Raw genomic sequence first — 25,573 nt, forward strand, 5'->3', positions numbered from 1 at the left:
TGTGCGCTTAGTGACCAGAGACTTCCTTCCCTTCCCTAAAAGCCATGTCTGCAATTTCCATGTGACAGTGAATACTACAGCAAAGCAGAACACGTAAGAAGGGAAGGGAGCCAGGCCTTGTGGGGCACACCTGGACTCATGGCACTCGGAAAGCTGAGGCAGGATTGCCACAAGTTCAAGGCCAGCCTGGGCTATCCAGGGATACCCTGTCTAAAAAAAAAAAAAAAAAAAAAAAAAAAAACAGAAGTGGAAAGGAATACCAAGGCGATACCTCTACAGTTGAAATGTTTTAGCCCAAGGAAGATCCACTCATGATTATCGAACTGGATTAGGTTCTGCAATCTGAGCAAGCACAGCCTCGTACCTCCTGCAGTTGCCCAGCCCCATGCCAAGTCTCTCCGCTTCCGCTTTTTTTTGGCCACTCATGTTCGTTTTTCCATCCTTTGTCTGAATTCCGAGATTCTTGTAGGCAAACTGTAAGGACAACACGCTGACAAAGAGAAGACAAACACTCTCGGTGAGCTTCTACTCCAGGCTCTTATAGCAAAGCACCAAGCAAAACAAAACCGGCACTTCCTGCTGTTAGCTTTATGCTTCTTCCCTAATTGCTAACTTTTTTGCTGTTTGTTTTTGAGACAGGGTCTCACTATGTAGCCCTAGGTGGCCTTGAACTTGAGGTGATGCTCCTGCCTCAGCCTCCCAAGTGGTGGGATTACAGAACAGCCCACCACGTTGGGAACATAATTGTTAATTATGAAGGTGAGCTGGCCTTTCCTTTTCACTCAGATGTAAGTGGGTTTATAGCCCCTTTGTGATTGCTGCTGTTCAAGGTGAGCGCGTATGGACCTGGTATTGCATAAATACCAGAGACACCTGGTACTACATAAATTATAATTTATACTTCAATGATGTCTCTAAAGATTGTGCAGAGTATGACTTCCCCTGTGGATCAATATCTGATTATACTTCGCCATGACATATGAGTATTAGTGTTGCCATTCTGCTCTAAGGTTAAAATATATGTAAAGCTGACTTCTCAGTCAGATAAATTAAGGCGGGCTTAGTCAACTGTATAAGCATTCTTGGGCTAGGGATATAGCTCAGTGGCACAGCACCTGCCTGGCAAGCATGAGGTCATGAGTTCAATTCCCAGCACCAAATAAATAAATAAATGTATAAATATTCTTAAAAATTACAGGAGAATTTCTGCAGGGCCTGTTATGTAACTAGACCTGTCAGAACATTTATTTACTTATTTTTATTTGTGTCTTTTTGAGACAGGGTCTTGCTATGTAGTTCAGGCTGGCCTTGAACTCACTGTGTAGCCCAGGCTGGCCTTGAACTGTGGTGATCCTCCTGTCTCAGCCTCCTGACTGCTGGGATTACAGGCGTGCACCACCATGCCTGGCTCAGCCAGTGGTTTCTTAAGTGCGGGCCATCACATGCCAATCTTCTATTTATGAATTGGCTGTTACAAATAACGCACCCAAAATAGCAGCACCAAAGGGGTCAGAAGATACATCAAACATTGTCTTATTCTTATGCTGGGCATTTCTAGAAATGCAATAAATGTCTAAAGTTTCACAGAGGAAGCTATACATATATTAGCAGTAATAGTATTACATCATAGTGAAAAAAACCTCTGGGGTTTAAAAAAGTGATATATGATATATATATATATCTATCTTACAAGAATTTGTACATTGTCATCTGTTAACAAAATTGTGTGAAATGGCACGGATTCCTCATAGCAGTGGCACTGTGAAAATTCCACTGTAATGTAAATTCTACGTAGGAACAAGGCATGACAACAGCACTTCGCACGGCTACAAAAATACTTCTGCTTTTGCTGTATCCCTCCACTAGTGGGCCTGGCCTTCTTCGGTCTGCTTTAATCTGTTTTGCTTTGTTGAATAGTATCACTGCGGGACAGTCCTGAGCAAGTGAGTACTATGCCTTCACGCAGAGCTTTTACATCAGATCTGCTGAAAACCGTGGGAGACAGGACTGAAGCACAGCTCTGCCTGAGAAGACCAATGGATGCGTGGAACGGTTCTGCTACACGGTGGACGAGGAGGGCTGGCGGCTGTCCCTGCCACCAGCGGCACCTGCACAGGGGCAGTCACTGGACGGCCGCCAGGCCTCCACAGAGCCTCGAAGGCAGCAACAGCGCCGTGTGAGAAACAACGCTGCTCTGAGAGTTCCTGAGCCCGCACAACCCCACCCACAACCATGAAGAGTCTGACCCTGCAGACTAACTGTCTGGCCGGTTCCTGACAGCGAGGGGAGGGAGGCTGGGAGGCAGCGACAGGGGACTCAGGCGGGGCTGCAGGGGTCCTAAGCAAGGCCAAGTGGCCACATTCGGTTCCCAGGTCAAACCCATCAGATCCCTAGGTTTGCACTGAGACCCTGGAGCTTCCACAACGCAAACCCCGCCCCGCTCTTCTCGGGTCAGGAAGCAGTTCAGAGGAGAACTTGAGTCACGGCGCGCTTCAGCACGGGCCAGTGCTGCCCCCTGGGCGCGGGGAGTGGAGCAGGGAAGGAGAGCCCGGAGGGTCTGAGCATTGAGCCACAGGGACGCTGCTCCGCCCTCAGCCGGGCTGTGCTGAGCACCGGCACAGCTGGTCCCACAGCCACCCTGGCAAATGGGCCTCTCCATGGCCTCCCGCAATTCAAGCTCGTCCCGATGCCCACGAAAACGAGGGGAAACCACAGGAACGGCCACACACGATGGGGACAGCTTCCCGCCAGGCGTCGCGTGCCGTGGCCCCTCAGCTGGCCTCACTGGGCGGGCTGTGCGTGTCACGCGGTGCTGTGACCGGGTTCTTTCTCAGCACAGAAGTCACTGTCTCTGGCGGCACACGCAGGTGTTCACTCCCGGTGTGCACAGATCACTGCGTGGTGAACACGCTTGCTGACCTGCTGGCCCGCTGACAGACGTGCAGCTGGCCCTCGGGTTCACGCTGCCGTGGCCGTGGCCGTGGGATGCCTGTGTTTCTCCCACCCACATCCTCAGGAGTGCGGCGCTGGGCCCAGGCGCTCACATTTGAACCAGAGGTGCCCCGAGGCGGGCAGATGGCATCTCAGGGCGGGGGCTGCAGTCCCACCCGCTCCTCAGGGAGCCCTGCTGCCACCCTGCACTGATTTGCGTCACCACACACCGCGAGCTGGCTGGGCAATAGTTCGCCCAAGTGCGGACTGCCCGCGGGACTCAACTCACGGGGACTCTTCCTTAGGCGCGGCCCTGGCCAGCAGGTCCTCCTGCTCCTTCCTTCTGTCCACGGCCTGGGCCTGCTTTTCGATTTCAGTAAAGCTTGTATTTGCCAGTTTCTGGGCTCCCAGGCTTCCTTTCTTGGCCCCGAGCTGGAACACAGAAAGATTACACGTGAGCCGCGCTGTTAGCAAACTTTGGAACTACGGCTAAGGCGGTGACCTGCCAGGCGCCGAGGGCAGCTTGGGGTGTTCCTTGCTCGGTCCTGTGTCTCTGAGAGGCTGGCACTGGTCCTCCCGTCACACATGAAGAAAGTGATGCGCACTCAAGGCCGGCGCTGTGGCCAAGACCACAGTGGAAGAGGCGAGGCCAGCGCTCAGACCCCGGCCCTCCCCAGAGGAGGCCACGGCTCTGCACAGCCACCTCGGACTCCCGCGGCGCAGAAACGGCGGGAGGGGCAGGGAGCCCTGCTGCCTCTTCTCAGCACAGACGGGAACCATCTCAGACATTCATTCTCGAAGATACTTACTAAGTGTAAATTTCATCTCGCTGAACAAAACATAATGTTATCAAGGCCACATTTATTCTATTGTGGCTCAAAATAAAAAAGTAAATAAAACTAACAGGACAAAATGGCTCTAGTTTGAAGCCAAACTACCAGGTAGTTGATATGTAATACTTACTCCTCTTTTAGCTTGATTTGGTTTCTTTTTTATGATCGAGGAAACCTCTGCCAAAAAGTAAAAATGGAAATGTCAGACCAACAGAAATCATAGGTGATTTTTCCACATTACCGTCCTTTCTAGAAAGTCTAACAGGCCACATATTACCAAGGACTCTCGCGTTCTCAGCATTAGGCTGTCACACAGAAGGCTCGAGTGCACGCGTGCATTCTGACCACGTGAGCCTCACAGGCCCCACGCAGTGCCCAGGCTCAGAGACGACGTGACACACTCCGCACACCACAGGGAACAGAACCAAAGAGCCTGGTCCTGCCCCGCAGGATTATCTTCAAGAGGGGCTTCAAATACATATAAGACAAATGCTCCTATCAAGGTCTATACTTAAAAACTTTTTTTTTTTTTTGAGACAGGGTTTCGAGTTTTGTAGTCCAGGCTGGTCTGGAACTCTCAGTGATCCTCCTGCCTCAGCCTCCCAAGTGCTGGGATTACAGGTATGTGCCATCATGCCCAGCACTAAATATATATGCATGCATTCATTCATTCATTTTTTTATTTTTTGGTACCAGAAGTCGAACTGAGGACCTTCTGTTTGCCAGGCAGGCACTTGTGCCCCGAGTTATATCCCTGGCCCATATGTGTAAAACTTTTTAAATTACTATTCATTATTACTGTGGGGGTATGTGTGAGAGGCTGGGGACTGAACCCAGGGCCTTGTGCATGCTAGGCAAGTGCTCTAAAACTGAACTACATCCCCAGCCCCTTAAAAAATTCCTTTAACTTATAAAATGAGCCCAGAAATATATGTGTAATGAAAGCCATCAATAAAGTACTTTTCCACCTCTACTTAAAGATTTATTAGCTTCTAAGAAGTAGCGTTTATTTATTTATTTTTGAGACAGGGTCTCACTATGTAGTACAGGCTGGCCTTGAACTCTCAGAGATCCTCCTGCCTCAGCCTCCCAAGGGTTGGGAGTACAGGTGTGTGCTACCACACCTGGCCACACTAGTGTTTTAGTCACCATACCTTCACTGCCTCTCAGCCTTCTGGCTAACACCAAGTGTGGTAGTGGTTCATCCCAAATTTCACAAAATGTTATACTTTTAGAGAGACTCTTATTGAGTCATGAGCTGAGTAAATTTCAACCAAAGGTTGTAAGTCTTATTTTAGAAATATGTTTAAAAGACCTAGCAAGAATAAAATCTTATTGTTTTTCTTCCAAAGATGGCAATGCACAGGCTGGGGTGTGGCTCAGCGGCTCAGTGCTGGCTGTGAATGTTGAGGCCTGGGCTTGGGCCCCAGCACTACAAAAAAAAAACAAAAAAGGGAAACAATGTGGGGGACAGCACAGCATGAGCCCGGGACGCCACAAGCACTTCTGAGCCCTAACCAGAGGAGCAGGCGCTGCCGTCAGATCTGTGCTGCGGCTGGCACCTGACCGCTCCAACCTCCCTCCAGCAAGTCTGAGCCAGGACGACAGTGACAGGAAGACGTCTAGGCAAGGTGGTTGTTTCTCTCCTAAGTGGCTTCTCCCCCATTAACACAACGTAGTACACAACAGTTCCAAATGGGGACTCCCTGCTAGTGACGGAGTGCGTTTCCGTTCCGAGAGAGCAGAGGAGAAGGAGAGGGGCGCTCCCGAGCGGACAGGGGCGGCGTGGGCACGGTGGGCCTCGGGCAGCAAGCAGCCCCGTGCGTGCGCCCACACAACCTCAACGTTCCGGACCCATTGGCCTTGCCGGAAGGGACAGCAGCGTTCAGGCTGAGCTGTTGGCAGGGCCTTGGTCGCGGTCCCGGTGCTGCGCCACTCTAGAAGCTGAGACACAGGTGACGCGTCTCTTCCACAATACCTGCCCCCCAAATCAGAGGCGCGGTCCACAGCGTGTTACCTGAAGCAGACTTTGCTGGGGCGCTCAGTGCTTCCACACTTGGTCCTTGTTTGGGGTCACCTAAAATTTAAAGCATCGACTTTAGTGCAGAAAATCTACTCGTGCAACTTGCTCTTGAACGTGTCATAATGCAACATGGTCAGGCCTACATATCTTAATCCATTTTTTTTTTTTTTTTTGGTTTTGTTTTTTCTCCGGTACCAGGAACCGAACTCACAACCTTGCGCTTGCCAGGCAGGCGCTTTGCCGCTGAGCTAAATCCCCAGCCCCCATCTTAATCAATTTTTAACAACTGTCTTTCTTTTCAGTATTTTTTTCCCCAGCACAGACTTTTGAACCCAGAGCCTTCTCACTGAACTACATCCTCAGGCCTTTTTTTGTTTTGTAATATGAGACAGAGTTTTACTAATTCGTTAAATTGCCCTGGTTGGGCTTGAACTTGCCATCCTCCTGCCTCAGCCTTCCAGAGAGCTGGGATTACAGGTGTGCACCACCAGGCCAGGCTCACTGTCATCTTCTGAAAGGTGTTTATTTTCCATTGACACATAATGACTGTACACATTTACAGGACGCAGTGACACTGTGGTACACACAGACAATGTCTGACTGGCACAACCGTCACTTCTCTGTACGGGGGACACTTAAAATCTCTGCTGGCTGACCTGAAACACAATTACTTGCTGCTAACCACATTTCTCCTGCTCTCCTATGGGGCACCGGTACAGCTCTACTCTAAGGAATTTGATTTAAAAGTCTGTGAAAATGCAAGTACATTTTCTATGTAATAGCTTTGCAGAATAATAATATTACTTGTCTCTTCCATTAACGTTGTTATTCAGAATACTGCTTGATAATCTGGTGTTTTTAAGAATATATAATTTAATTTTTTTTTTTATGTGGTACCGGGGATTGAACTCATGACCTTGTGCTTGCCAAGCAGGCGCTTATACCACTGAGCTATATCCCCAACCCCCTTGTTTTTGTTTTTCAAGACAGGGTCTCACTATGTAGTCTGGCTTGAACTCATAGTGATCCTCCTACCTCAGCTTCCTGAATAATGGGATTACAGGTGTATACCTCCACACCTGGCTACTCTGGTATTCTAAAGTGACCCATTCTGAGCTACCTAGTGCTTATGCACATGTACACACACACACACACACACACACACACACCTCCCACTGGATGTCAACATGCGGAAATTCTAACACCAGGTACCTCAATGGGAATTGGCTGATTTTCTACTTTTCTAATTTTATTTTATTTTATTTTTTGGTACCAGGAATCAAACTCAGGACCTTGTGCTTGCCGGGCAGGCGTTATGCCACTGAGCTACATCCCCAGCCCTATTCTTCTAATTTTAAAAAAAATGATCCTGGTTGAGGACTATGTTAAAACTTCATTTAAAATACACCTTATCATTTTAATTTTTTGTTTTGGTACTGGGACTTGAACTCGAGACCTTGCACTTGCCAGGCAGGCACTTATGCCACTGAGCTATATTCCCCAGGCCTGTTTTGTTTTGCTTGTTTTTTGACACAGGGTCTCACTGTGTAGTTCAAGATGGTCCTAAACTCACCATGTAGCCCAGGCTGGCCCTGAACTTACAGCAATACTCCTGCCTCAGCCTCCCAAATGCTGGAATTACAGGTGTGCTCACCATGCCCAGCTCCAGCTAATACCTTAATTTTCCTAGTTTCCCAGCATGCCTGGCTCTTGGAGTAGTGGCCTCTGACTGTTCTAAGGTCCCCACCTTTGTCATCGCCAGGAGCGGCTCCCATGACCCGAGGTGTTAAAGGCGAGGGCTCTGGCTGTGCAGACACCTGCGCTGGGCCGCTCACCTGCAGCAAGGGGAGGAAAGTCATTGGCATCCAGAGCAGGACAGTCACAAGAACAAGCGACATGTAATCACGTGAAGAGCCACTGCTCCATGGAATAAGATTCAAATGCGCCAAGCTTCAATTCGTTTCAGTGCTCAAATGCTTGACATCCCCTCCTTTTGTTAGAATATAGTTTTTAGTGTGAAGCACCGCTGGACTTGCGCAGAGCAGTGAGCACACTGCCGGGAGCGTCCCGTGCCCACTCAGCCTCCCCTGCTGCTAGAGGCACGGCCGTCACTGTCATCGCCCGTCACAGCCACCATCACCGCGAATGGCTTCAGGGTAGCACTGTCACCTGTGCTGCCCTGAGGGGGCTCCACTGGCTTCCCCGCCAGGCTCTCCCCTGGCACACCCCATACCACACTGCAGCCGGGCCTCCTCGGCTCCTCGGTCTGTGACCGTTTCTCAGCTGTCCCTCACGTGGGCGTTGCACCCTGCTTTGTAGGCTCCTCCCTCCACATCACGTCGGTGGCCCAACACTGGCATGGGTGGCCCTGACCCCCGCCCCTTTCCACGCTGCTGCCTTGGGAGGGGATCCCGAGCTCAGTGCACCCTGAGGTGAGGGACGCCGTGGGCTGCTCTGGAATTGTCCCCTGCGGGAGTGCTGCCCCTCTTCCCACCCCTCATCCCCTCCGGGGCAGCCACTGAGCCACTGAAAACTCTACAGGGTTTGCCACCGTGATCTGCTCCAACTCACTTCAATCAGCACGGATTCCTGAGCGCAGCCTGTTCGTTTTCCTGTCTGGATTATAACTCAGCATTGTCGTTATTCACACTGTCGTTCCAGCTGCTCCAGGCCGCACCTTGGGCGGCTCTTCCGGGTTGGCTGCGAGTGCTCGGGACAAGGCCCCATCCGTTTCACCCCGCACCCTTCCTGTCCTCGAGCCCGAGCTGTCCCCAGCACACCCTCCCTGGCGGCCTCAGCTGCGGCTTCTCCGGTGAACACAGGTAGTGGTTAGAAACCAAGATCGGGACACTGCTGCGTTCCTGGCACTTATGGGGGCGTCATCTGCCCCCCAGTGCTCTCCGGGGACAAGGCCGGTAATATGTGCATGCTCCCCACGTTTACAGGCGTGTCTGTAGTGTTCTGCCCGTCTCTGTGTGTGTACACACACGTACACAGACACATGAAACAAAAAACATGAACTCCTGGTAACCCTCGCCAACAGTGTGCTGTTCCATGGCAAACAAGGGCAACGAATCACAGAAGACCACCTGGGCTGGTCTTCTGCTCTCCCTCTCACAACTATTTCTGATGGCTCTTCAGTGATCGGTGGGGAAACGTACATGCAAATTATAAGAGAAAAAAACTACATGGAACAAAATCTATAGGCTGGCCAGTGCTGTGGCCTGGAACTTACACGTCCCTCCAGGGCCCACATGTCACGCAGAGGTCTGGCCCCAACCCAAGGGATGGCAAGAGGTGGTGGCATGTTCCTGGGGTCACTGAGAGCTCGCCTTTGCCAGGTTCCCTCGCCTTAGCAAGGCAAAGTGGGGAAATTCACAGAGGCACCAGGACTGCTGTCAGACCACAGCAGCAGGGAAAATGATGCTCACAGCGTTCGCTAAAAGCTCACTTTGTGCTAGGCACTAAGCACATTTGCCCATGGGAACTCCCTGACTTCTCACAATCTGTTGTGTCTCTTCTCCAAGCACATGTGCCCATTTGCCTTTTTCTCTGTGTGTGTGGAGGAAATTGAACTCATGACCTTGCGCTTGCCAGGCAGGCACTGTGCCGCTGACTATATCCCTGGCCCTTCTCACACAGGCTGGAGATACATAGAATGCACACAGCAGAATCAGGCCACTGAGATCGAAACCCCTATTAAAACTCTCAGGTGCAAAGCTCTGGGTTCCCTGTGGCCACTGCCAGGAATACTGTCCCAGTTTCCCAATAGCTAGGAACAGACAGGCAAACACATTCCAGCTCAGATGTCACAAGCAGAGCGGTATATGCTGTCTCTAGACTGTTTTGTAAAGTGGAGGTAGGGTTTGTTTTCCTGGATGTTCATCCTCTTCCATGAACTGGGCAACATCTTAAACTGGAGCAGCCACATTAGACCCTTCCATGGAAGCCACAAGTGGGGGACAGCAAAGTAAACTCACTAGGTGTTAAAGTTTACATCTGAGATGTCCCCCCAAAGATCATGTGCTTATAGGTAGGGCTTTTGGGAGGTGACTGGGTCATGGGTGAGGGACACTCATCCCTGGATCAGTCCACTGATGAGTTTACAGCTGGATGCGATGTTGGGAAGCGAAGCCTGGTGGGAAGAGGTGGGTCACTGGGGGGTGTGCCCTGGAAATGTATCTCCCTCCTCCTCCCTTGATCTCTCTGCTTCCTGCCTGCCCTGCCAAGGACTGTTTCTCTCTGTGATGCCCTCTGCCATGTCACCCTACCTTGGAGCCAGCCAACCATGGACCAAAACCTCTACAGACTGTGAGCCAAAATAAACCTCTCCTCATTTAACTTGTGGGTGCTGGACATTTTGTCCCAGCAACAGGAAAGTAACTAAGATACTAAGAAATGAACTAAGAAAGTAACTAAGAGGCAGCTGCCTCTGAATGGATGGTGATAAGTTAATTCCTACCTTGTGCCAGTTGCTTACTCCTGCAGCTTAGCCTATTCTCTAGCTGAAACATGTTAAATATATACCTTACATAACTTTCAGAAGAAACACACTCTGAAATGAAGTAAAGCATAGTACATACCTCAGAAGACACGTGAGAGGCAAAAAAGTCTTCCTCCTTTGGAGGAGGGGACGACGGTGGAAGCACACAGCTGTCAAGCCACAGCTGGAACAGAAACAAAGCCACACTCAGCATTCTACAGGCCTGCATGGGGCTGCTTCCTGGTGATTGGGGTTTTTGTGCCTACAGCACCAGGCCTCTGCGGCACTGCAGGAACTTTAATTCATTTTTCACCCCCTTTCTTTTGCCTTTCTTCTCCCTCCCCTGAAACCCTTTCTGAAAGGGAAAACGCAAGAGCTTCATATGTAAGCACAGGTTCCAACCCACACCCAGCCCTCATCATTCAAAGATTCCATACCCATGCATTCCCCTGTGTGCTGAATGTACCTTGGCCCCACTCAGTCCCCGTGGTGTTTTCACTCAGGTTCCCAGACACACACGGAGCTGTAAGGTGAGCTGTACACCTAGCTCGCCCAGGCAAGGAACAGCATACTCTACTTTCTGGTATAAGTTCTCACACATGTTAAGAAGCACCTTCTTGCAGCCTATTAGTACATTCTCCACCTTCGTGCTTTTAGTGGATGACTTCTTTCTTTCTTTCTTTCCTTTTTGTACTGGGAATTGAACTCAGGACCTTGTGCTTGCCAGGCAGGCGCTTGTGCCACTGAGCTGTATCCCTGGCTTTCAGTGATGTCTCTTTACACAGAAACATATGTGAACTAAGGTTGTGTACTGGTCACTTAAGGAAAAGTGACCACAGGCTGAGCGACCCTGCCCTGGTGGTCCCTGAAGAGCAATGCTTCTGGGTGCCTTCATTCCGCGGTCAGGGGGAGGCAATGGAAGACCCTTCGGTACCGAGCGTCAGCTGCACCATTTCCTTATGAGAGAGCCCAGCAGGAGGTCCCGAGGTTCGGGATAAAAGCACGGCTTTTAGAGAACGAACATGCACCTGAGGCGACAGTGCCCCGAACTCACATCAGTGCCGTGCTTCCGCGCGGCCTGGGACGCCAGCGACTTGACCTTCTCTCTGTAGAGCTGGGCAGCGCGACTGTTGTACTTGGCGTTGGTGTCGTTGGTGGCACAGCCGTGCTGGTGGAAAAAAGATGACTGCAGAGGAAAGTGCCCAGGTTGTAGGAATACCGCGTGGAGCAGACATCCTGACCCAAAGGAACTGCCTGCAGCAGGGGATCTTTAAAATATCAGTGAAAACTAACGTAATTTGAACATCACGAAAGGTTGTAATGTAAACTTTCCTCAGTACTGAGGGAATTCCCTACACAAATATAATATGTATTTTGCTAAGACTAGATAGAGACTCGCATTACGAAATGAAGTACCTGGGCCTCACTTCTGAGTTAAGCCACTCAGGACAGTTTTGAACTCATGAGCAATCAATTTCCCTTTGTAAGCTGGGCGTGATGGCACAGGCCTGTAATCTCAGTACTGGGGAGGCTGAGGCAGGAGGACTGTTGCAAATTGGAGACCAGTCTGGGCTACAAAGTGAGCTCAAGGCCAGCCTGAACTGCATAGAGAGACCCTGTCTCAAAAAAGACCAAAAAAATATATCTGTTTGTATTTTATTAAATCAGAATTTTTGACAATTTGGTTAGGAGCTGTGCTGTTACCCTGTTTAACACTCTTCTTTTTTCTTTCTTCTTTGAAAGAGGGTCTTGCTATGTAGTTCAGGCTGGCTTTGAACTCATGGTGATCCTCCTGCCTCAGCCTCCCAAGTGCTGGGACTACAGGTGTGTACCACCACTCCCAGCACACTCTTTCTTCATTAACACAGACAATAACAATCTTACAAAGGTAAGATGATAGAGCAAATTTCTTTTTTGTTGTTGTTGTTTTTTTGTCTTTTTGAGACAGGGTCTGGCTATGCCATTCAGGCTGGCTTTGAGCTCACTTTGTAGCCCAGGCTGGTCTCAAACTCGCAACAATCCTCCTGCCTCAGCCTCCTGAGTGCTGGGATTACAGGCGTGCGCCAGCATGCCCAGCTGATAGAGCAAATTTCAAACAACCAGAAGAAACTGCCTTCAGCTACCTATGCATCCATGTATAGACTTGAATGGCAAAGCTTGCACAAGTGGTGCTGGATGAACCTACACTGATCAGTCACGGTAGTATCACCCATGAGCCTCAGATCCTGTCCAGCGCTCTTCATGGGCAGCACCTCACAGCAACACTGCCAGTCCCTACTGCTGTCTTGCTGAATAGATGCGGAAACGGAAGCACAGACATCCGACACATGGCCAAGGCCACGCAGACCGTGAGGCGACCTGCTCAGCTGAGCCCCTGCCGCCCCGCCCCGCCCTGGCTGGCCAAGGTCCCGAGGGCGCTCCACGTTGGAAAGATTGAGCATTAGTGAAGTGACAGCAGACTCTCAGTGCGAGGGGAGCAGTGCAGAATCTGCAGCGGCAGGGCCCTGGCCGAGGGCGTCTAACACGACGCCCGGCACATCTAATTCTGGCGCACATTCTTAGGGGGACAGGAAATGCTTTCTGAGAAAATGGGAGGAAAAAATAAACACCCTAGGTATCGCGACGGTTTGTGGCTCTAAAATCCACCTGACAGACTGCACACCTCGGCGCTCAATTTCTCTTAGGGAATATTAAACCCAACCGAAGTTTACAATAAAAACAAACAAAGAAATGCTGACCTAAGGGAACGTGGTAATTCCCAAACTATTAGTTTAGACTTACAATTAGAATTTTAAATAATTGATGCTAGATATTATTTTTACTGGAAATGTACACAAGTAGGGCGTGTTATACTTTAACACCACATCTAAGGGCATTCCATTTGCTCCAGATGTTCTATCTTGGCATCATGAACAGGGTTTCACGAGGCTTTGCTGGCTATGTTTGAGAGAATCAGATTTATTTATTTATTTGTTTTTTTGGTACCAGGAATCAAACTTAGGACCTTGTGCTTGCCAGGCAGGCGCTTGTGCTGCTGAGCTACATCGCCGGCCTGAGAGAATCAGATATTCAATTTATAAATAAAGCTTACATGTTTGTGGATGGTTAAGTACGTTTGTAAATGCAGTGAAGGAAATCTCTTTTAAATCACTTAATTTATAATATGTGACATTTGCCTGCTGTATTTGAAGAACAGTTTTTAAAAAATTCATAGATGTAATAAATCAAATACTAACTCAAATACATATGATGCCTTCTAAGCATAAAAGCTACATTTAGTAGAAAAATTTTAGTCACAAAGATGTTCCTCTATCCCATGTCAAGCCTGCAGATTGCTCTTTACTTTTTCTTTTCTTTTTTACCTCTTTTTAAAAGAATTATCTTGGGCTGTATATGAAATATATAAAAAGGCAAAAAGTGTGGTCTACAGGTTGGACATGAGTGCCACATCCTGTGTGTGTGTTTGTCTGTCTGTTTGTTCATTTTTGGTGGTACTAGTGATTGAACCCTGGGTGTTTACATATGCTACATCCCCAGCCCCTGAATTTATTTTCTGGTTAGTTTGCTTCTGTGACCACACTCTGACTCTCTCTGCCCACAGGACAGGCCTTATTTGTTACCGTACGCCAGCATGCTGCCCAAAGCCTTGAGCCTGCAGGGATCAGTACATAAATAAAGCAGCCCTATAGGGCTCCAAATGCACAGGGCGGGCAGCGCTCTCTCCAGGGACCCAGGGCGTAGCAAGAGGGCGCGGACGCCAGGATGAACTTACGGCATTGGCATTTCCTCCCACTTGCATGCACCGCAGCTGAAACCATGACCAGTTGGAATCCAGCTCTGTAGATCTGGAAGAAAGAATGCTGTCAGCGTTAACACCTTTCTTCTCCAGAACCAAACCCCCGAGCTTCCGAAAAACAGCTCCTTGGGCTTTAGTAGCCTAAGGAGTTGTGGTTTCTGGGGTGCTAGGGCTTCTGGGTGTGTGACAGTTGGCACGAGCAGCCCCTGGCCTCCCTTGTCCTTGCTGGCAGCCGAGGCCTCGATGGCCCAATGGCCTATCCTGTACCCAGCCTGTAGGCAGGCTGTGCCGGGCCAGCAGCACCGGCGTCATGTCAGCTCTAGGCGCCACCTCCTCTGGGCCAAGGGAGGTGAAGGTCTTTGTGGGGCTGCCCGGCCTTTGCCTTCCCCCCAGTGAGTGAGGAGCTAAAACCTGGTGACACGACTGCATGCAACTGGACTCTCTGTGTGGACTCTCTCAGGCCAGGCAGGCAGTCATGGCTCGAGAAGCCCCCAGGGGCCTGCATGATGATCCAGCAAGGAGGCCAGAAATGACAGGATTCCCAACAACACCTTACCAAGGGGCCAACTGAATGCAGTCCTCTCTCCTGGATCCCAGGCAGAAGCAGAGAGCAAGGCTGTCCCCACCAATACAGCAGCCGACCCAGCTAGCCCCGGAGGATGTGGGCATTCAGAACGACTGTGGGTCGGACATGTTTGACAAAGTGGACAGAGTATAAGGCAAGGGGACAGGCTTCAGACTTGCGAAGATTTTCCTTTTGAGCTGCCCTTCCACTGACTTGTTTCTATGCCACTTGGTATCATTCAGCCTTTGTAAATGTTTTTAGAAGTATAAGTATGTTTAAAAAAATTTTTTTTTTCTGGTACCGGGAATCGAACTTACAACCTTGCACTTGCCAGGCAGGCACTGTGCCGCTGAGCTAAATCCCCAGGCCCTAAAAATTTTTTTTTTCTTTTGTTGTTTTTTGAGACAGGGTCTCACTTCATAGTTCAGGCTGGCCTGGAACTCACAGCAATCCTCCTGCTTCAGCCTCCTGAGTGCTGGGATTATAGGCATGCACCATCACACCTGGCAGTCTCTGTAAATGTTAGCAGCTATCTTAGGTAACACTAACTTCAGATTAATACTAATGCAGTGACAAATTCCCTTTATAGTGATGTATACAAAGTAGAGATTTAATCACACTGTATAAGAAATATGGCTGGGGATATAGCTCAGCAGCACAGTGCCTGCCTGGCAAACGAGGTCCTGAGTTCGATTCCTGGTACAAGAATCAAAAAAAAAAAAAAAAAAAAAAAAAAAGAAATAGATTTCCCAAACAAATCAAAACAAAACAACATGCTCTCTGGTCAGAATTTCTGATCACCAAGCAAGATGAGGAGCCAGATCCTGCCAGGTTCCACCGCCTCAGAGAGCACCCCCCCGCACAGGCATCCGTAGCCAGCTCTGTCCCAGGGTAGGAACTGGCAGCAGTCTCTGTGGGACAGACTGACTGCACGCAAGCCCCAACTTGGCCACTCTCTCGCTATAGGATCTTAGAGACGTGACTTCACTGCTCATGCCTTACTTTCCTCCTCTGCCAAGTACAGGTACGAAAGTGATACTGTTTATTTTGCTCTTGCAGAAAGTAAATGAGCTAACATCTGAGAAGCTGAAGACTGCTGCTTGGCTCGAGGTAGACCTCCTGTGGCTAGGAGTCTGTGACTCTCATCGCCTGCTCCCCTCCAGCTCCTAGGACAGCACGGCGCACTGAGGGCTGCTGAATGCAGCTCTGTGTCCTCACACAGGGCCTAAGCACCCAGGCAGGTCAGCCGCCTTCTGAGTTCTGGTTCCAGGCTTCACAGAAAGAAAGCCATTTCTGTGCATGTTGCAGAAATGAAGGTAGAAACCAAAAAGGAATTTGTTCCCGGACTGAGCTCCGGGAATTCTCCGGGGTCGCCGCACTTGGGGGTGAAGGGGGCTGCTGGGAATTCTACTTTCAGTCCAGGGCTTTACTTTGTGGTGTGAAGACCTGAACCCACAGCCCTGTCAATGCAGGCAAACACTCTACCACTGAGCTACACGTCCCGCTCATCCTTCAACCCGGATCAAGGGGTACGTGAAAGCTCCGAGTGTTAAGCAAAGCAGAGAAAGTAAGAAAAGCTAAGGAATGAATCAGTGTCCCTTTAACAAATAACTACCATAACCAGTAAGGTGAGTGGGAAGACAGGCTTCCAGAACCTCTGTAACTCTATGTGTCCAACATAACCTCCTTCAAAACTGCATGAATCAGCTTTGCCAAAGTCACCGTGGTTTTTTTCTTTTTCTGTCTTTTTGAGACAGGGTCTCACTATGCAGTTCAGGCTGCGCTTGAGCTCCCTTTGTAGCCCACGCTGGCCTAGAACTCTCAACGATTGTCCTGCCTCAGCCTCCCAAGTGCTGGGATTACAGGTGTGCCACCACACCTGGCAGTCATTGTGGTTTTTGTTTTGTTTTTTCTTTTTCTTTTTTTTTTTTTTTTGTGGTACCAGGGCTCAAACTCATGACCATGCGTTTGCCAGGCAGGCACTTATGCCACTGAGCTATATCCCAAGCCCGGTCATCGTGTTTTTTGTAGTTAAATAGATCTCAGAAACTTATGAGACCAGAGTGAATCTAAGTCAACAAAACAAAGTTTTCATGGAATTGAAATTTAAAATGGAGTAAATCCGACCACAGTTGTTCCTCCCCAAGACCAGCTCAGGGCAGCTTCTCACTTGCGGACTGTGTCCTACAGGGTCACCAAAGGTGTCCCTGCTACGGCAGCGGCAGCACCGTGACAGGCGCTCCTGTCTCCTCTCCGTGGGTCGTGTCCGCCTGGCAGGCAGCAGCTGATCCCATCTGGGCACCGCTGGTGCTGGCCGGGCCTGGCTGTGGCCGGGCTTACAGGGCTTCATCCCCGTGTCCCCCAACCCCCCACAGCGAGGCCATGTGTCCTCAGCACCACACTCTCGGGGAGAAACACAGAGGTGCAGCCCGGAGCCATCAGGGATGGCCCTCGTGACAGTGGCCACAGCCTCCTTCTTGGTCTCCCTGCGGCTGTGCCTGCACTGCTCAGGCCAGGTCACTTGTTCCCTGCGTCACTCGGGAGGACCTCCGCAGGACAGTGAGAGCTCCGACCTGGCAGACAGTTGGACACCCAAAATCACGGACCCCTCCCCTGTGGAACCTGCCTTCTCCTCCTCTTCCTAGGCATATGAGAATCCGACCACAGCTGGGAAGCCGGTTCTACGTCAGGGCTTCTTTCCCAGAGACAGAAGGCTTAAACATTTATCAGCAGCTGGGCACAGTGGTGCACGCCTATAATCCCAGCACGGGGGAGGCTGAGGCAGGAGGGTCGTTGTGACCCTGTCTTGCAAACCCAAAATGGAAAAAAGGAAGGAAAGGAGGGAGGGAGAGATGGAGGGAGAAAGGAAAGAATCAGCTACGAAGCCCTTCATTTTTCCTGATCCTACGTCTCCTCTCAAAGTCTCAGTGCAGATCTCCCCTTTCCCTGCTGTGGGTCTGTGGGCAGATCTCACCAACCTTCAAAGCTGGCTGCAAATGTTCCTCAGCTTTCAAGCTCTCCTTGATTTTCTTACACAGACCTTAGCTTCCCTCTTGCATGCAGAAGTTTACAGCCCATCCTATTTGCCTTTGTTCCTCGACTCACAAATACTTAATGGGGAACTTGAGAAGAAACAGCTAGAGGGCAAGGTGCAGTGTGACAGGCGACATCCAGCAGCACAGGAAAGAGCTGCGCCCTCTGAGGTGTCGCCAGGGCCCATCAGGCTTCAGAGCCTCAGTCACCGCCCAGAGCAGCCTGCATTACTGTACTCCTAACCTGCCTCCCGCGTTCCTGGAAGACGTCACAGTTTATAATTGTTTTTTCCTGTGTAAAAACTGTTGCCTTGAAATTGTACTTAAGAAAAAATAAACCCCACTTAAATAAACATCCCATCTACACCGCGCTGTTACCAGGCCCTGCTGGGGTGGGAGACTGCAGGGCAGGGCAGGCTCCGGAGCAGAGGGAATTTATCCTACTTCATATACTTTGGGTGCTTGGATGTGTCTTCCCAGTTTCTAGAGTCTGTAAGGTTTCCTAACAAAAATTCTAAAGAGGAGCCCTTCCCCGCTAAAGACAAAACCCACACTCATTTTTTTTTTTTTTAAGCCAGAGACTGCGTACTCCAGGCAGGCCTTGAACTTCCTATGCAGCCCCTGCTGGTCTCGAACTGCCAATGCTCCTGCCTCAGCCTCTGAGGGCTGGGATTACAGGCGCATACCCCAGACTTAGCTCTGAGGACCATCTCAGCTTTTCTCGCGTCCACACCAATACTGCTGTCTTCGGGTCTTTGGGTTAAACAGCAGATTTTAATAGCTGTGCTTGAATCATTTATAAGCACTGTGAGTCATACAGTTATGTTTACTTGAAGTCTAGTGGTTAAACCACCCCAGCCCAGACAGATCCTGCTGTCCGGGCCTCTTGGTCTCTAGGCCAGTCCTGCTTTCAGCAAGGAACATGGCAGAAAAACACCTGATCTTCTGCGAGCGAGTGTGGAGGAAGCAGGGCCGGTTTTCTCTAGAGGAATAGGAAAGAGCACGGTGCAGATAGAAAGGAGGGCACCAGGGCTGGGATATAGCTCAGTGGCACAAGAGCCTGCGTAGCAAGTGCAAAGTCCTGAGTTTGATTCCCGGTATGGAAAAAAAAAAAAAAAAAGGAAAGGAGAGCACCAGGCACGTGGCTCATGCCACCTTCAGGTGTCTGCGGGAGCTGCCATATGCTAATTTACCGATCAGTGCAGGGACAGGGACATTAAAAAAAACCCTGGGATGAGCTGGGCGTGGTGGTGCACGCCTGTAATCCCGCACTCAGGAGGCTGAGGCAGGAGGATCCTGTGAATTCGAGGTCAGCCTGGGCTACAAAGTGAGCTCAAGGCCAGCCTGAACTGCAGAGCAAGATCTTGTCTCAAAAAAACCAAACCAAAACAAAACAAAAAACCTCTGGGCCAGCAGGTAGCTCAGTGGGAGCTTTGCATGTGCAAGGCCCTGGGTTTCATCCTCAGCACCAAAAATGAAAAAATAAAATTGACTAAGTAGGAAAGAACAGTGTTTTTGACACCTAGCACTGGGAAAACTAGACACCCTCACACACCAAAATGAAGTTGTACTCTTAACTTGCAGACCACAAACAAACATTAACTGAAAATAGGTTAAAGATATGGATTGCAGGTCTAAAACTATTGAGGTCTGAGAAGAAAGCTTCATGGCGATGACTTCTTGAATAATGCACCAGAAGAACAGGCAACAGAAGAAAAACAGAGAAAATGGACTTCATGATAAATTTCAAGTTTGTGCAGTGCTGGGCATGGTGCCACATGTCTGTAATCCCAGCCCTTGGGAGGCTGTGGCAGGAGGACTGCAGTGAGTTCAAGGACAGCCTGGGCTACATAGTGGGTTCAAAGCCAGTCTAGACTAAAGAGAGAGACCCTATCTCACAAAAAAAAAAAAAACCGAAAAGAAAAAAGTTTGTGCATTAAAAGAATTATCAACAAAGTAAAAAGGAAACTCACAAAATGGAGAAAATATTTGCAAATCATGTATTTGATGAGTGATTAAGTATCTGGAAAATGTACAGGATTTCTAAAACTTAACAACAAAAAACCAAACAATTTGATTCAAAAATGGCCAAAGAAGCTGAAGAGGCATTTTTCGAAGGTGATATACAGATGGTCTTAAGCGGACGAAAACGTCAACTTCCGTAATGGTTAGGGAATTGGAAATCAAACTACAATGAGACACTGCGTCATACCCACTAGGAGGGCTGTTACCAAATAGCTACAAAATCAAAAGAACAGGGCTGAGGATGTTGCTCGGGGTTAGAGTACTTGCCCTTGGTTCTACCTCCAGGGCCATGAGGAAGAGAAGGAAAGAAGGAAGGAAGGGAGGGAAGGAGGGGCGCGTAGGGGCGAGGACGGGGGAATGGGAAGCCTTGCGCTGTTGGGAGGAAGGCAAAGCCGTGCAGCCGCTATGGGAAACAGTATGGTGGCTCCTCAAAAGACCAAAAGCAGAATTACCATCTGACCCAGTCATCCCGCTCTGGGTACATGCCCAGAAAAATTCAAAGCAGGTTCTCCAAGAGACACGTGTACAGGTGCATTCAAAGAAGCTCTGTTCACAGAAGCAGACCCGATGTTTCCCAGTGGACGAGAAGGCCGCCAGATAGGCCAGGCGCGCAGGGTGGGACGGTGCTTAGCGTAAGGGCGTTCTGGCCTATGCCACACCGTGGTTGAACCTGGAGGGCACTAGCTAAGCCATGGACAAAAAGTACCTGTTCACACAAGGTGAAGACATGAAAATTACAGGGACCGAAAACAGATTGGTAAATCAGGCATGGTGGTGCACGCCTGTAATTCCCACTCTCCAGAAGTCTAAGGCACAGGGATCAAAATTTCGAAGCCAGGCCGGGGATATAGCTAAGTGGCACAGCGCCTGCCTGGCAAGTGCAAAGTCCTGAGTTAGACTCCTGGTGCCAAAAAAAATTTTTTTTCAAAGCTAGCAAGACCCTGTCTCGAAAATACAAAGTAAGCTGCAGTCACTGAGCTGCTGCTGAGGACTCAGCTGCTACCCCTGGAGCCCCCGACTTCCCGGCCATCTGTCTCCCCCCCACCTTCTCCTGCAGCTGCCTTCCGCAGGCGTTTCCACCAAGGTAAGGAATCCTATCACATGCCCACCATCCAGAACCTCCACTCTTTCCACCCCTTTGCTGATGCAAGTAAGGGGGACGACCTGCCTTCCGGCACGGAGGCTTACATCTGTATCAGAATCCCACAGAGAAGCGGCAGGAAGACCCTCACCACTCGCAAGGGATCGCTCACGATTACGATAAAAGAAACTGGTGAAGGTGTAGAAGAAGAAAGCATCCAGAGTACAGAAGTCACTCGGCTGCAGGCTGACAGCGAAAGAGCACATGCCGGTTCCTGGTGGAGATCGGTCTGGGTGAGGACGGTCAGCCGAAGGGTCGGGGTGATAAGTGCTTGTGGCTCACTGAAGCTGAAGTGAGGATTTCGGAGCAGTGAGGAAAACGCCCCCTCAGTCCCCTGTCACAAGTTTAAAACCTCACAGCTTGTCTAATGTCACCACTGGGGTCCGCTTTCACTTGGACTTGTGTAACTCCTTTATGCAATAAACTGAAAAGAACCAAAAAAACCCAAAAACAAGCAAAAAGTAAAAGCCAGGCAGGGTGGTACACTCTGTAACCCCCGGTGCTCAGGAAGCTAACGCAGGATTGCTGAGCTCTAGGCCAGCCTGGGCTACGTAGTGAGTTCGAGGCCAGCCTGAACTATATAGCTAGGGCCTGCCCATAAATAAATAAATAAAAACTTCTTTTAGAAAGGGTGGGTTGGGGATATAGCTCAATGTGAAGACCCTGGGTCCAATTCTCAGCACTACAAAATAAAACGAAATTCATATATACAGATATTTCTTGTTTAATGACCTACCTGTTTAATGACTGGTTGCGCTCAGACTGAGGCATGCTGTCTGGACTTACAACACACTGCTCGGACTTAATGACCAGAGCCCCAATGTCTTTTTTTGTACAGTAGACCTTGTTTCTACAATACTGCAATTTTTGCTGATTATGCTGTACAGTACAGTCCTGTAGTTTTATATTGTTATACATTACAGTACTGTACGGAAGAGTTACGCAAATAAAACCAGTCATCAAGTTGGAGTTTCCTTTGACCATTTCTTTGTTCTGAATATTGTAGTGTACATACTATCTACAATTCCTCATTTAGTGACCAATTCCCTTAACAACCTAATCACAGGAACAGAACCTGGTTGTTAAACGAGGACTGCCCATATATATATATGTATATGTGTGTGCGTAGATATACGCATGAGCTCTACTATCATAGCAGTGGAGGACAGGGCGCTCTGAGCTATTATGTAATGGGCGCAGAGTTCCAGTTTTACAAGATGCAAAGAGTTAGGAAGTGGATGGTAGTGGTCACACAAGTTATGAATGAATTCAGTAAAACTGAACAGGGTACTGGAAAATAGTTAAGATGATAAATTTTACCATAAGAAAAAAAAATGCACAAACTCTCCTGGGCAACTAAATCCCTCAGCTTTAAAAAAAAACAAACAAGGACAGGATAGTATACTCAAAAGTTCTGAGACCAGAGTCAGCAACAAAAAAAGGAAAAGAAAGAAGAAAATGAAGAATGCTCTGGAACCAGGAAGGACACACAGCACGGCTCCCTTAGGAAATGAGCACCACACAGCAATGCGACTATCCATATTTAGCCCGCTGAGCCTTTACAAACTGATTTCTAAAAACCTCCCTGCACCAAGGAAATTTTTAAAAATATTTCAAAAAAGAAAACTATGTCATAATTACTACTATATAGTTTTGGTACTATCACACAAACTGTCTCATTACGGAGCTGTAACTGATTTTATCCAATGAGAATGATGCTTCTCTATAGCGATCCCACTGCATCAATCTTCCTGAAGTCATGATATGAATAAACTGCTGGCAACAGTGCCAAATCGCCTTCTTAGTGGGTTCTTTCCTGGAAAAGCAGAGGCCGGGAAACAGGCAAGCTGGATGGGGAGGCAGAATTCTGCACCTCTGCATGGGTGTTGCTGGTGACAGCTGTGCAGGCCCTGCTGAGCTCCCAAGCTCTTAGCCTGGCTGGAGACCCCAATTATTCATGATCTCAATTTCCTTTACCTCACACAGCACCCTTTCTGCCTCCCTTGGATCTGTTCCCGGGGCGCCCTTCTCTAACGCCCACCAATCCTCATGGAGGCCATGGTGTCCAAATGGAAGAGAATTCACTTGCTGCCCAAGTCCTCAGAGGAAGAGAGAAGGAAGACCTTGACATCATGAACATGTGAAATTGCCACTAAAAAGCCAATGAAGTCATTCACTCAGGCCACACACGGCTGCTGTCCTTGGGAGCCAGTGCTGGAGGATTATGTTGGAGGTGACACAGGCCTCACCATGGCTTCCTTTGTCACGACTCCCTCCCCACGTGGGGTGTAGGAGGGATCTCCAGCACCTCAGCGTCTCTTCTTCCTGGAGTGGGTGCTGTATGTCCTATCTTAAGAGAAGACATTGAAGGGAAAGGAAACACTGCCTCAAAACCCTCCATTCTACCTAGGTGTGGTACACACCTATAACCCCACCACTCTGGAGGCTGGGGCAGGAAAAGCACAAGTTCAAGCTCAGCCTGGGCAGTTTAGTGACTTAGTGAGAGCCTGACTCAAAATAAAAAATAAAAAAAGCCTGAGGATACAGCTCAGTGTGAGGGCCCTTGGTTTAATCCCCAGTATTACCATCAAGAAAGAGAGAAAGAGAGAAAGAGAGAAAGAGAGAGAAAAGAAAAAGAGAGAAAGAAAGAGTGAAAGAGTGAAAGAGAGAAAGAGAGGAAGGAAGGAAGGAAGGAAGGAAGGAAGGAAGGAAGAGAGAGAAAGAGAGAAAGAAAGAGAGAAAGAAAGAAAGACTGACTGATTGTCTTCAACATCACTGCCTCAAGTCTCTGGCTAGGTCTCTCTAGACAGGACCTGAACAGGAAATACCTTGCTTCACAGCTTAGGTAATCACATTTCAGTCTCCACACTCACAGCTGACCCAGCATGTTACGTGATGTCCAAGAAAACACAATGAGAGAGGGAGGGGACACCATGTGACAGCGGAGGCTCCCGCCCAGGGAAGGAAGATGCACTTACCGAATAAAACTCAGGTGAACACCGAGAGACCGGTGCGACCCTGAGCAGTCGATGCAGAGAAACACCCCGTAGGTTATGCTGGCCCAGCTGGGGTTTTTAGCGCCACAGTCAAAGCATACCTGAAAGAAAAATGTGAAATTCAGTTATTAATTAATTTATATTAGCTGGATGAGTCATAGGGCACAGTAAGAGCACCGCTTAACCTTTACAACTGAAACTTTGGCTATTACAAAATATCTCAGGTAGGTTTTATAAAACTTCAAATTTATATCTGTTATTATGATACTGAGATATTATTTTTCATGATAATGATATATTATCAACTCTAAGTTATTAACACAGGTGACTACATCGTACTAACTTTCCAGTCTATCATTATGTATCTGTCAGGACACTATGCACTGTCCCCAGGGAAGGCCAGGACTCTGTGAGCCTGTCCAGACATTCCCTGTCCTGAAGGCTCGGCAGGGACCCTGCAGTCAGTCACATCAGGGAACACCTCAGCTTTTCCCATCCCAGGCCTGGGCAGTGGTTTGTTCCACACGGCCACTGTCTGGGTGCTTCCTCTCCTGAGCGGGGGAGATGGGTGTATCAGCCAGGTGGCTCAGTGATGCCCAGCTCCGGGTTTTCACGCGCTTGTGCAACCTCTGCCTGACCTCCCAGTGTGGGCTGTGTGAGCAAGAATCATGGCAGAACAATGGAACCTCACTTCCAAGATTTGGCTACAAAAGACACTGTGACTGCCTCTCCGTCCATCTGATCACTGGCTCTGGGAGAAGGCAGATACCACGACCCAAGGACATCCAGACAGCCTCGAAGAGAGGGTCTGGTGGCAAGAAATGGGAGAGAAGTCCTGGCTGACAGCCAGTGGGGAGCAGACACCTGCCCACACTATTCAGGGCATCACAGCCTCATGAAACCTGGGGTCAACCCAGCCACCAACACCACCTCACATCCTGACACCCAGAAGACCTGTGCACATGCGCATGAGAGAACACAGTCCGTTGTCCTAAGGTACTGTGTGTGGGGTAACCTGACGGGCAGCAACAGGTAACTGATGCAGAGTGTTGCTCCTCTGTGAGACACCATCTCACGTCTGCCCAGGTCACTCAGAACCCTCAGGACACAGCACATAGCTAAGGAATGTGTCCTCCACCCACTGAGGGCCCCCCAGGTCCTACAGGTCTGGCCTTGTCCCTGTCACCTTGCTTTCTTTCTCTGTTAGCACACGGCGGTAAGGAAAAGCTCAGTGTTCGGTGAGCAGATCTGGATTTTCAGAGTCTGAAAAACAATGCTTTACTCATAATAAATGATCCATAAATATTTGTTAATCAAGTAAACACTCTGTGAAACTTGTAGCCAGCTGAAAGTTACCAGTAGCCCCTACAACGCTGCCCCTGAAGTCAAACACTCTTTACATGCCAAGTAGATAAGTGTACTTTAAATACACAGTTCTCATCACAGAAATTACAATGTATAGTTAATTAAAATCGAAACAACTGTTAAAACTCTACAAGTAGGAGAATTTTCTTAAAGTTTTTTAGAAAATAAAAATTAGTTTTAAACTGGGTGTGGTGGCACATGTCTGTAATCCCAGCACTCAGGAGGCTGAGGCAGAAGGATCACCGAGAGTTCAAGGACAGCCTGGACTGCATAGTGAGACTCTGTATCAAAAAAAAAAAAAAAAAAGAAAGAAAAGAAAGAAAGAAAGGAAGGAAGAAAGAAAGGAAGGCAGAAAGAAAAGAAAGTAGTAGAAAGAAAGAAAT

General features: G+C 49.0%; 1 protein-coding gene across 1 annotated transcript in view; it reads right to left on the reverse strand.

Moving 5' to 3' along the window:
* Arfgap3 (ADP-ribosylation factor GTPase activating protein 3) overlaps nt 1-25,573 on the reverse strand; it is a 50,405-nt gene that overhangs the window by 11,155 nt on the left and 13,677 nt on the right. The window contains exons 2-10 of the mRNA XM_005379428.2: nt 23,808-23,926; nt 14,043-14,115; nt 11,325-11,456; nt 10,371-10,454; nt 7,535-7,622; nt 5,782-5,841; nt 3,895-3,941; nt 3,221-3,363; nt 365-490 (exon numbers count right to left, since the gene is read on the reverse strand). Of these exons, the coding sequence (XP_005379485.1) occupies nt 365-490; nt 3,221-3,363; nt 3,895-3,941; nt 5,782-5,841; nt 7,535-7,622; nt 10,371-10,454; nt 11,325-11,456; nt 14,043-14,115; nt 23,808-23,926 (872 nt within the window). The remainder of the gene's footprint in view (nt 1-364; nt 491-3,220; nt 3,364-3,894; nt 3,942-5,781; nt 5,842-7,534; nt 7,623-10,370; nt 10,455-11,324; nt 11,457-14,042; nt 14,116-23,807; nt 23,927-25,573) is intronic.

Source organism: Chinchilla lanigera, unplaced genomic scaffold (assembly GCF_000276665.1).
Source record: "Chinchilla lanigera isolate Chin_1 unplaced genomic scaffold, ChiLan1.0 scaffold00012, whole genome shotgun sequence".
Classification (NCBI taxonomy): domain Eukaryota; kingdom Metazoa; phylum Chordata; class Mammalia; order Rodentia; family Chinchillidae; genus Chinchilla; species Chinchilla lanigera.